The 11,350-nt window shown below is 44.9% G+C and overlaps 1 protein-coding gene and 1 pseudogene across 3 annotated transcripts in view; one reads left to right on the plus strand and one right to left on the minus strand.

Moving 5' to 3' along the window:
* Positions 1-4,308, plus strand: part of LOC149122293 (low-density lipoprotein receptor class A domain-containing protein 1-like) — a 30,423-nt pseudogene extending 26,115 nt beyond the window's left edge. Inside the window, exon 6 of the transcript XR_016220239.1 lies at positions 1,029-4,308. The product of XR_016220239.1 is annotated as a low-density lipoprotein receptor class A domain-containing protein 1-like (transcript). The remainder of the gene's footprint in view (positions 1-1,028) is intronic.
* Positions 3,997-10,994, minus strand: BTF3 (basic transcription factor 3). Of its 2 annotated transcripts, none has more exons than XM_051830791.3 (6): positions 10,879-10,994; positions 10,236-10,304; positions 7,245-7,358; positions 6,744-6,945; positions 5,040-5,096; positions 3,997-4,302 (listed from the first exon to the last, which is right to left on the minus strand). In XM_051830791.3, the coding sequence occupies exons 2-6, from the start codon at positions 10,302-10,304 to the stop codon at positions 4,256-4,258; spliced, it is 489 nt and encodes a 162-aa protein (XP_051686751.1). In that variant the 5' UTR covers positions 10,879-10,994; the 3' UTR covers positions 3,997-4,255. The 2 variants fall into 2 exon arrangements, with proteins under 2 accessions (XP_051686751.1, XP_051686750.1); XM_051830790.3 differs by having other exon boundaries at positions 10,643-10,994.
* Between the last annotated feature and the right edge of the window lie 356 nt (positions 10,995-11,350).

Raw genomic sequence — 11,350 nt, forward strand, 5'->3', positions numbered from 1 at the left:
TTTCCTTACTAAATTTGCATTTGGGGCTGGGGTCATGGCACAGCAGGTTAAGCCCCCTGCTGCAGCACTGCCAGCATCCCATATGAGTGCTGGTTCGAGTCCCAGCTGCTCTACTTCCCCCAGTCCAGCTCCTGCTAATGTGCCTACTAAACAGTGGAAGATGGCCCAAGTGCTTGGACCCCTCCACCCACAGGGAGACCTAGATCTCTCTCAATCTCTCTCTCTCTCTCTTCCCTTCTCCTCTGTAACTGCCTTTCAAATACAATAAATCTTTTTAAAAATTAATATCTACAGCCCTGATTGAGCAATTCTATTACTTTCAGTAGTTTCTGAATGTATTTCAAGTGGGTGAGTTCTCTAGCTAAGAAGGAAATAAAGCCAGTTGTGCAAGGATTAACAAAGGAAATAACCTCTTGTGTACTGTCAGACTCCCCTTAGGTTTCTTTGGAAATTTTGGTAAAGATCAAAGAAAAGTCTGTTGAAAGCTTTGGCTCTCACAGATGTTCTAACCTTGGCATGGCCTTTCTCCTCCTTGCCCTGCCCCCACTGTTGGACAAGGAGCAGCACCCCTGATTCCCCTTACAACCTGGCAGGCAAGGCTGCATTACTAGGCTACCGTGGCAGCAGATCCAATTCCAAAGCCTCATGGCCCCAGCCCATACAGAAGACTTGTGAGAGGTACGCTCCATAGATCACTTCCTCCCTCTGAGGGTGACGACAGAAGTGCTTCCTCCCATCGCATTCAGCAGTGAGTGCTTTGACAACGAAGGCTCTATGCGCGAAGGGATCCTTAGCTGATCTCCCCCCCCACCCCCGTTTATGTCACTTAGTGTGTTTATCTGCAGGCTGCTGGGGTACTCGCATTGGCTTTTCCAAGTACAAATTCCTTCACCCAAATATCTAGAATCTTTCACAAACATCTGCAGTTTTCCCTCTGAGCATTTTGGGATATTTTTTAAGATCCAAAGAACTATTTCCACCCTGACATTTTAACAGCTCTGATTATAAAAACAAATAAAATCGTCTAGTTTTCCAGTGCCCTACGTGTCCAGGCTGAAGATGTGAGGCTGTTTCCTTTGCCGACTGCGACTGCATTCCCAGAATCCGCCGCAAAGATGGCCTTCAAGACTGTGCTGATTGGAGTGATGAAAAGTTCTGTGAATAGAGAACTTTGGTAATCATTGTTCTGGAAAAACTGAAACCGGTTATCAGATGCCTTCAGGCTTCTCTGGAAAAAAGTGACATACGAGTCTATCTACACAAATATCCTTCTAGGGGCTGGGGCCAGGGCAGAGCTACAAGAGCACAATCCAATGTTTATGGGGGAAAAAAATGACACATAGAGATCAGACGCAAGCTTCAGTCCATTTCTAAGTCTGTTTCCCAAGGCTACATGCAACTTTGTGCCCTGTGCAACACAGGGTTACTATGGGGATGACAACGGGCACTCATTGTTTCTACAAATAAAGGATCTTTATCCTAAGAGTTCTCAGATCGAAATAGATGTCTCTTCCTTCCTTAGCTTGGCTCCGGTTCAGATCCAGCTGAAAACTAGTTTGATTCCGAGCTCGTCTTGAAAGTAAATAGCCGGTAATTATCAACCACAACAGAATCACCTGCCTCTAGCTGGCCCGCGCCTACCGTTCCACCCAGCAGATGGTGAGCTCCGCAGAGCAGAACTGGTTTTCAATCTCATTCTGCCACTCGTGGGGCTGTGTGATCTCAAGACACGAAGTTTCACTTCAAGATGGCTTCATCTGTAGTGTGGATCTTTTGGGGGATTATAATAAGACAAAGCAAAAGAATGTGATAGATTGTATTATTGTTGGAATAGACCTGCTACCCTGCACAGGAGGATTAGATGAGAAGCGTCATCTTCCTCAAGCCCCTGCCATCCGACTCGCCTATCTGAATTGTTCCGGCTGATGAAATCTGATCATTAATGATGTGCATCACTTCCCAGCTTGAGTTGGAGGCGCCAGCTGGCTGTTCACCATCTTTCCGCAGCGATGTTCTAATTAGAGGCTGCTCTTGGAGCACAGTGGAGCCCAGCCACAAACTAAACATCAAGTGTGAGAAGCCTTTGCAGCAGCTCAATTACTTTGGTCACTTGTAACAGCAGCATAAGCCAGCCTACCTACCCTGACATTGAAGAGATTACAAAAGCATCCTGTCCTAATAACCTATAGCCACCCACATAATCATTTAAACAATGCACTTTAGAACAGAGCTCTTGAGTGTGGGTGTTAACAGGCTTAACCTCAGCCAGCTTCCGTCCCATAAGCAGGTTGCCCTGGGATAGGCCTGGCCCGGAAACCCACTGCTCTTCTTTATGTAGTCTCTCCCTACTGTTTAGCCCAAACTGGAAAGAGATTCAGATAGTGACATTTTCCCACAAGCTTGCTGGTCTGTCTGGCATCCCAGTGTCTCGGGATGAACTGGGAGTATTTCCAATCATGCTACTCAATGCATGGCCACAGGGCAGGTATTTGGCATAGTCATTAAGATGCTGCTTGCTGTACCTGCATACCATACTGAAGCACCTGGGTTCTAGTCCCAGCTGCCATTCCAATTCCAGCTTCCTGCCCGTGTGCACCTTAAGAGGCAGCAGGTCCCTCCCTGACACCCACCTGGGAAACTCGGATTGAGTTCTGGGTTACTGACTTTAGCCTGGCTGGCCCAGGCCTAGCTGCTGTGGGTATCTGGGGAGTGAACCAGCAGATGGGAGCTCTCTGCCTCTCTGATTTCTTCACACAGTGAAAAAAATTAGGGAAATAAAAAGGAAAATTATCACACCCAGCAGCACTAGGGAGCTTAGCAGAAGGCAACCTCACAGGCTCAGCTGCTCAGCCCTCCATCTTAGCTGCTGTGGTCAGTTCTAGGCCAATGGGTTTGTGAGAACAGCTTTATTCCACCATGCACTCTGGCAGGAAGGCAGAGAGAAGAGTGGCCCAGGAGCTTGGGACCCAGAGGATGCATACAGCAGAGCCCAACCTGACCCAGAGGTGTCAGGAAACACCTACTTTCTTGTAATTCTGTAAAGGGTCATTGTTACTGTAGCAGTCCAAGGTAACAGGAAGCCACACATCCTTTGGAGAAAAACGACACAATGTAAAAGGGTGCAAGTACTGTTTCCACAGAACCTCTGTTTGTTTGGTATAGTTAATTAAACCACTACAAGACTTTTAGATGTACTATGGTATCTTTAAAAGGTACTTACAAATTGCAATGAAAACATAAATCCTTGACCTGGATGTGGATTACATATAATTATTTTAATTACTATTCGGAAAATCTTAAGTTTTAGCTGCTAAAACATGACTGTTAATAACAATTTTTTTAGAAGTAGACCTATGTTGAGGAAGTTTTCTGGGGTGATGGAACTGTTTAGTATCCTATGGTGGCAGTTGAACAATTAAAAATTCTTACAACTGCGCACACACATATTCAATTTTATTGTATGTTAACATTAAAAAAAAAAAGAGCCGCCCTGGTCATTTTAAGAAAAAGACAAAGTGGCCTGAAGACATTCCTAGTACAAATGCTACTTTTTTTCCAAGTCCTTTTAGATATCCTATGAAAGGAGATTTGGAGATGAACTACTTTCACTGTTTTGAAAACTGAACTTCATGTCACACCTACAAAACAAACTACTAGTCCCTACTTCATAAATTGAGAATGAAATAAACCTGAGAGGAATAATACACAGGCCCCTAACTTATGATTATAATTTTAAAAAGTATTATCAAGAAAAAAAGGCTCTGGCTTACCTACTAGGGAATCCTGTTCTCATTTGCATGTACACCCACGACATAACCATGGGGGCCCTGAGGGCTGCAGTTTTCCAACATGAGAATGATACTACCTTTGTGACACCACACCACTACATACTGACTTTACACCTTTAATCTGATGCCATGAACTTTCTAAAGAAAAAAAAAAACTTTTCTTACTGGGCACAAATCAGTTTCAATGAAATAAAGAAATAAAACCACATACTAGGCAAAGAAATTTATTAACCTTTGTTTCAAACTTTATTCCCAGGCTTCTTCAGCTTAATTAGCCGCAAAGAATGAAGTGTGTATAAGCAAAAACTGAAAAGAGCTGCACTGTCCAAGGGGCTTGAGCTTAAAAATATTAGAGATCTAGATTTTATCAGATCATAAACAAAACGATTTTAAAAAGCAGTCATAATATAAAACAGCAGCTCCCAGTAACTTCTTCAAGTTTTACTTTCTTCAGAAGTTGACCCCATTCAGTTTGCCTCATTCTTGGAAGCCTCATCAAAATTCTCCACAAGATCTAGAAAAAGGAAAAGAGTAGAAATTCTGAAAAAGTCAAACCTACAAATTATAAAATTTACCAGAAAAGGAGGAACCCTCTCAAATTCAAACAGGTGTCTTTATTTTCAGTGAGATGGCTCACTGGATACACAGTGCATTTTTGGTGTAGAATCACTACAAGGCAAAGCCACGAATGTACATACTGTGCTCAGAGAGTACCCATGTACCCTCCCCACTCCAGTCTACAAGAATCTAACTAAACAATGCGAGATGCTGGTCAACCAGGGGGAGCAGAGCCCAAGAACACCACGAGACACGTGATTCTGAAGTTTTCTCAGGTTCCTAAGGATACTTTGACACACATGGGGAATATTTTTGAATCTAGTGATTCTTCTTCCCAATAAGTATTTTACAAGTAAATTATCCAGTATCAGAGATGACAGAAAGTCTCAAGGCTGCCAGAGCAGTTATTTTGCCACTGCTTTTATAGCTCAAAACTTCTCTAAGTTTCTCATAAACATGGGTTTCAAAGTAGGAAGAGGGGCAGTCGTGATCTGTAGATAAGTTGCTTCAGATGACAATATACGTACTTACTTACTCAGTATTTAATCAACTAACTCCTAGTTACATATCACTACTGTTTCCTCATTTTAAGGAGGGGCCATGTCTCCCCATCCCCTACCCCTGAATTCATTCCTTTCCCAGGATAATTTTTTGCTAAGATTCTTCAGGTTAACCGCAAGTGAAGGTTCCTACCTGGAACTTCATCATCATCGTCCTCTCCAGTAGCAAGTGGTGCTTTTCCATCCACAGCTAAGAATGAGGAAATATAAATGTTACTTACAGATCTAAGTCTTCAATAACCATTAAGCAACAGAATCCATGAGATGAATGACGTCTGCGATTTCATCTACAGTTCTATCAATAACGCCATATTCTGATGTCTACAAATGGGCTAGAATACCAGTAACAGGCAACAAACCCTCTGCCCACCAGAGGCTGAGGTAGTGAGAGCAGTAGGGAGTCCTCAGGGGGAGGGACAGTCCACATACCACATGTGGTTCGGGGAGCAAACAAAAGGGCCATTTTCTCAAATACTGCTGTCTGTGCATGGCATAGGAGGCAACAAACATTTATGGAAGTGAAATAAAATGATAAATTAAGTGTCTGTGAGCATCCACTTTCTTTTACCACACAAAAACTGAGAGCCTCAGGGGAGCTACTGAGGCCTCAGTGCTAGGCCTTTACAGGTCTCGGAGGGAACTTCAAAAGCCTGCTTCACTTGTCAAAGATGGACCAGACTCTCTCATGCCTCTCACTTTTAAAATCTAAACTGAGGTAGAGTGACTCAACACCGGAAAAAACATGAATAATTAGGTAATAAGCCATAGAAATAAGACTCTTGACTTGATTCTGCATTCAAAATTTTAAGCAAAAATGGATCAGTATGAAGCTGTTACATCCCTTGATGCACACTTACTTAACTATGCTACTATTTGCTTTGAACAAATCCCTAACGCATGGTAATTAAACATCAAAATATTGGTGGGCCATTTCCTAAAGATCACTGGGAATACAAATTTTACAGAAACAGCTGAAGACTAAGAATTTACAATGGTATGTATTTTCTAAATTGAAAAATTTTAATTTACGCACCAATACATATTTACTGGGTACAGTAAAGGAGTAATTTGATAGATGACAGGAAGACTTATTCAACACAGTGCAGTAATACAGGCTATAGCAGTTTATTATGTATTTCAAAATAACTAGCAAAGAGGGGCCTAAAGGCTTCCGACACACAGGAGTGATAATGTTTGAGGAAGTGGAAATGCTAAGTAAAATATTTAGAAAAAAAAATTTTTATTTGAAGGACAGAGAGACCATTCCCTCCCTTCTTTTGGTTTATTCCCCATATGCCCAAAAAGGCTGGGGGGAGGGGTGGTGGCACAAAGGCAAAGCCAGAAACTCAACATGGGTGTCGGGAACCCAGCCACTTCAGCTACCACTGCCACCTCCCAGGGTCCACTTCAGCATGGTGCTGGACTCAGCAGCTGGCACCCGGAGATGAACCCAAGCACACGAACATGGGGTACCGGCATCCGGGCTCTCTACCAGCATCTTAACTGCACTCCCCAATTAATGTTCTTAATAAACCCTAACCTGAAAGTGGCTGCCCCCAAATTAACATTTTCATTTCCAGCTAATAAAGAAAAAAATATATAGTCTCTGGTTAAAGCAAGCAGCTAACAGAAAACAAACATCTCACTAAATGAAGTATAATGGTCATAGCAAGTCAGATAATTACTGTAAACATGCTTAAAATGTTAAACATTTATTTTTTAAAGTGTTCATTTCCAAAACTCAATCTATTCATTCACATTCATGTGAAGTCAGAAGACGGCAAAAATCTGCTGCTACGTAAGTAGCCCCGAGGAAGAGCGCTACCCAGAGACTCACATTGTTTGGGCAGCGCTTCGGCCAGCCTCCTCAAGCTAGTCAGGCTGTCTGCGCCAAGCTGGTTCAAGATGCTGGGGAGCATTTCTGTCAGCTGCTTTGTCTCAGCGTGGCCTGTAATGGTGAAGGTGTTTGCTGCCAGAGAAGCCTGAACTTTAGGGTTGTTAAAGTGGATCACTGTTCCTTGGTTTGTAAACATATTCACCTACGAAGAAAACAAAACAAAACAAAATTAGCAATGCCCACAAATATATTTTATTAAATGAAAAGTGAAGCAAAGGTGACACTTGGCACAGAATGGAATGTGCTATCTAATAGCTTTCAATCTTAGCAACCTCCCTGGTATTCATTAATAGGGAATAAGCATGCCTTAGAAACTGTACAGGCTAGCAGGATACAAAATTCTCTGCTGCAAGTAGAGTAAAAAAAAATAATTTAATGCATTAAAATTTTAACCTTTTCTGGCCAAATCTTATTTTTAACACAGCACAATCTGACACTTACCTCTTCAATACCAGAGATATTGTTTACCCCTAATTTCTTTAGGGAGAACTGAAGTTTTTTATCATCTGCTGTTGCTGTTCTGTGAACCACCTTCTTCTTTCTGCGAGCAGTTCCCTAAAGTGGGGAGAAAAGGAGCCGACAGCACATTTAGGTAACACACACACCACGCATTATAGCAGACATTTTAGAAACAGTTGCTAATCCCCTTCTAACCTTTGGCTCCGTATAGGAACATTACCATAAATACAAACGTATGCAGCAAATAGATAAGCTACGGCAAAGACTGAAGCCAAAGCCCAGACAGCACTGTCTACGCAGCCCTTCTAACTGCTGAGCCTCTCGCTTCTCAGACAGTAAAAGCAGGTATTTCCAAAGTCCTACTTTACATTATCTACTCTAAAAGTGATCAAAGCGTGGCATGTGTCGACCTAAATTTAGCGAAGCTCCACATCCAGGATTATCAACATCTTCTGTTGGACATGAAAGAAAACTCAACATCCAAATTAATATTCACTGCCATGATAGTCTATGAAAGAACCAAATTCATCTGCACACAGACTTCCACAGCACCCAGGAGTAAATCTGAAATTCTTAACCCGTGCTCTGCCTACCTCTATTGTTCGGTTCTGAGCCTGTTCTGAGCTGTCTCCAGCCAAAACACAAAACAAAACCGGCCAGGCAGGCTCTGACGCTAGGGCATGACAGGCGCCCTAGGGTCAGAGCCCTACAGCGTGACTCCTCGCTTCCTCCAACTTCTGCCTGGCTCCCTCCCTCATTACAGACCTCTGCTTTGCTGTCACCATATCACAATGGCCTTTTTCAACCACCCAATATAAAAGAGCAACTCCCACTCACTTATCCTTTTCTATCCTAGCATTTATTGCTGCAAGAGACAAGCACATTTTATCATCTGAACCTTCCACTAAAATGTAACAGCTCCTGGAAAGCTTCTAGTATCTGGCACATGCAAAGCCCTCTAGGATAAGACTTGCACACGACTACCTCACTGTCCCTCTGCCTCCCACACAGTTCCCACTCAACCCTTAAAATCCTGTTCAAGCCATTCCTCTCCCGTGCCTTCTCCAAACTGCAACTACTCCCCCAATGCCAAATCATTCCCCTCTCTGCATTTGAAAATGCTTTTATTTTATTAGGTATATAACACTGTGAAAACACTTTCTGAAAAGATTCCTGTCACTACCACCAGGCTCAAAAACTCCCAATGGGACTTAATTTAAATTTTATTCTTAGGATCCAAAATATTAAAGGCTTGAATAAATAAAGGATTTAGATGAAGAAAATATTACATTTAAAAAAAAGTATATACACTGATACCAACACCCCCCCCCCCGAATTTTTAAGAGCAAAAAATCCCCTTGAAGTTTCATGCAGAAAGAACTTCTGACTTCTGTAAGAAAACAGCATGCCTCTGACAGAGTCCCATGACACCACACAAATGTGGAGTCTGTCTTCAGCTTAAGTAATTATTATCCAGGTTTTGATTAGATGTTGAAATAAAGGGCTTTTATAATATGTTAACCTTCAAATAACACAGAGTTCCCTAAGGCAAAAGTAACTCAACTAACTTCACAGCCATTAAAAGGCATAGAAAATGATTTCGTATTACAAATTCTACAGGCCTAACTTCCTGTCTTAGCTAAGCAAACTATTAAGATGTTAGGATACACGGCTGAATCTCATAGCAACCTTGAACATCCAACAAAACCCTGACTCTCATTTACACTAGTGATGCCTCTCTCAAGAAGAAGTAACAATAGAAGACTGTACACAGGCATACTCTACAAACCACTCCTGAAATGGAAAAAGAATAGTGGCCTAAACACCACACGTAAGAGCGTCCAACGACAGTCCACAAAGAATATGACGAGTTGTTCTGGCCCTTGAGGGCTAAGGTGTGCAAGCTTTAGGATGACAGGAACCATCCACTGTCGTTAATGTGCAGGTGTGGGTCCTGAAGACTCCCAGTGTCAGCATCCACACACGAGGCGGCACACTCACTGCTGGCCACGTCCAGTAGTTTAACAGGGCTGCAGCTCGTTATTTAAGCACAACCTCTGGCCATCTCACAGCAGACTCCACAGTAACTTGAAAGTAAATGCTTGAAGCTGGGAAAAACTAATAGGTGATAAAGCCGCAGTCTGGGCAAGCTTTACCAAGTAAAGACAGGCTCTGGTACAACAGGCTACCACACCTTGTTAAATACTTGGAATGTGCCAACACAATACAAAGCACAATGAGGTAGACATCCATCTGACTTCAGTAAATTACTTAGAAGAACAACCTAACAGCTGAGTTCAGAAGAGAATTCCCTTGAAAAAGATCAGTATTCATGGCGGGGGGAGGGGGAGACATATTTTAAATTCAGTCAGTCAATTTCATTCCCTCAGTTTTAGCGTAACTGAAAATCAAAAAAGAAAAGAGATTAGCCAGGTAACACTTCCCACCCTTAAGTCACTGCACTTAAACTCCAGAAGGTACCTCTAGCAAAGATTCTGTTCAGTCTTGAAGGCACACAACTGCCCTGAACGGCACGTAGTACAGAAAACGCTGCAATTTCCAAGAGACACCAACTTCTAACTAGTATGTCTAACAGGAGAAACTCATCAGCAAATTCAGAGTAAGTTTAGGATTAAAACACACACACACACACACACACACACATCAAACACTGACTCCATACAACTTAAGCCAAAGCAACTCGGGGCTATGACGACACAACAGTGATCTAACTGAAATGACACATTTTTAGGAAACATTCTGTCCTACTTAATACACTGTAACACTGGAAACACATAGACATGAAAGCAAGGGGGCTAGGAGCTCCTCTTTCTCATCTATTTTAATGCACCACCTGCGAGCCTCCTTTTCGTGTATCGTTCTACCTCCTGCCTCCTCCCGGATCCGCCAGCTCCGCGATCTTGGCAGGCACACAAACCAACAATCCAAAAATGCAAAAGGAATGAAACTTACTTTCCCACCAATGCGCACTTGTGCCTGCAGTTTGGCGAGTTTTTCCTGGTTCATGATAGTTTCTTTCATCTAGAAAAAGGGGAAATCCCTCAGCAAGCAAAAGGCCTGGTTCCTCCCTCCTCATTTTCCCGAGAGAGCAGCAGGACAATAAACGCCCCACACAGGCCGAGGCCTGGATCCCAAGCCCACCCCGCAAAGCTCTCCATTTCAGTTTTGCGGGAGCCCAGAGAGCAGTCCCCTCTCCACCCCTCCCCCACAACTCCCCGCTCTTCGCAGGCCCAGAACAAGGGCTCCCACCCGCGCCTGGCCAGCACCCCCACCCCTTACCCCCCACCCTCGGCCCTGGCCTGGCCTCGGCCTAGCCAGGGCCTGCCCGGCCCAGCCACTCTCCGCAAGCCTCGCGGTACCTGAGGCTCCTGTCCTCGGGTTCCGCCGCGAGGTGGAGGAAGAGACGGCGTCGCCTCGCCCCCAGGGCAGCCGCCCCTGGCTCGACCTCGCCCCCGAGAGTCAGCCTGAGCGGGTGCGCCTGTCCGTCGCATCGCCTTCCTCTCAGCCCTGTCCCTCCCTGTTTTCGCTCCTTCCGGGAACTTCCCGCCCCCGATCCCGTCCTCCTCCCACGCCGGCGTCTAGAGCCTTTTTGTACCTTGTCCGAGCGGAAATGGGGCCGCGCGGGGGACTAGGGTTGGCGCTCAGGGGGTCTCGGGCAGACCAGCTGAGATTAAGCGCACACACGCGGGGACGCAAGATGGCAGCTAGAGGGAGGCCGGAAGTGACGCACGGCCACTTCCTCCAGAAGTCAGGAAACGGACCTCGCTGCGCGCTCGGGCCCTCGCTGCGCACGCGCGGCGGCCGTGACAGCCCGGCGGGCCTTTCTTCTGCTTGTGGCGCGGCTGGGGCTGCACGGAGGCCGCGGGGCAGACCCTGGGCGGGGCGCGCGGCGCGTAGTGCTAGGCGAAGCCCTCAAGACGCCTGGAACGAGATTCTTTGCCCGGCTGCTATGGGGCCCGGACCCCAGCGTTCTTTAGCCTCCCGAGAAAGAGGCTGCTCGTGTGTCCCCGCAACCTCGGGGGCGCCTCTCTGCGGCAGCCCTACACGCATTGGGCGGCGAGGCCTGG

Source organism: Oryctolagus cuniculus, chromosome 14 (assembly GCF_051225735.1).
Source record: "Oryctolagus cuniculus isolate XC-2025 breed Fujian yellow rabbit chromosome 14, ASM5122573v1, whole genome shotgun sequence".
NCBI classification, from domain to species: domain Eukaryota; kingdom Metazoa; phylum Chordata; class Mammalia; order Lagomorpha; family Leporidae; genus Oryctolagus; species Oryctolagus cuniculus.

What these genes read in the sequence shown, in the direction of transcription:
- BTF3 (XM_051830790.3), bottom strand. Translation starts at nt 10,774, where the DNA reads ATGCGACGGACAGGCGCACCCGCTCAGGCTGACTCTCGGGGGCGAGGT. An exon ending in CCCGAGGACAGGAGCCTCAG is followed by an intron (nt 10,305 to 10,642) that starts GTACCGCGAGGC and finishes CCCTTTTTCTAG; the next exon opens with ATGAAAGAAACTATCATGAA. An exon ending in ATATCTCTGGTATTGAAGAG is followed by an intron (nt 6,946 to 7,244) that starts GTAAGTGTCAGA and finishes TTTTCTTCGTAG; the next exon opens with GTGAATATGTTTACAAACCA.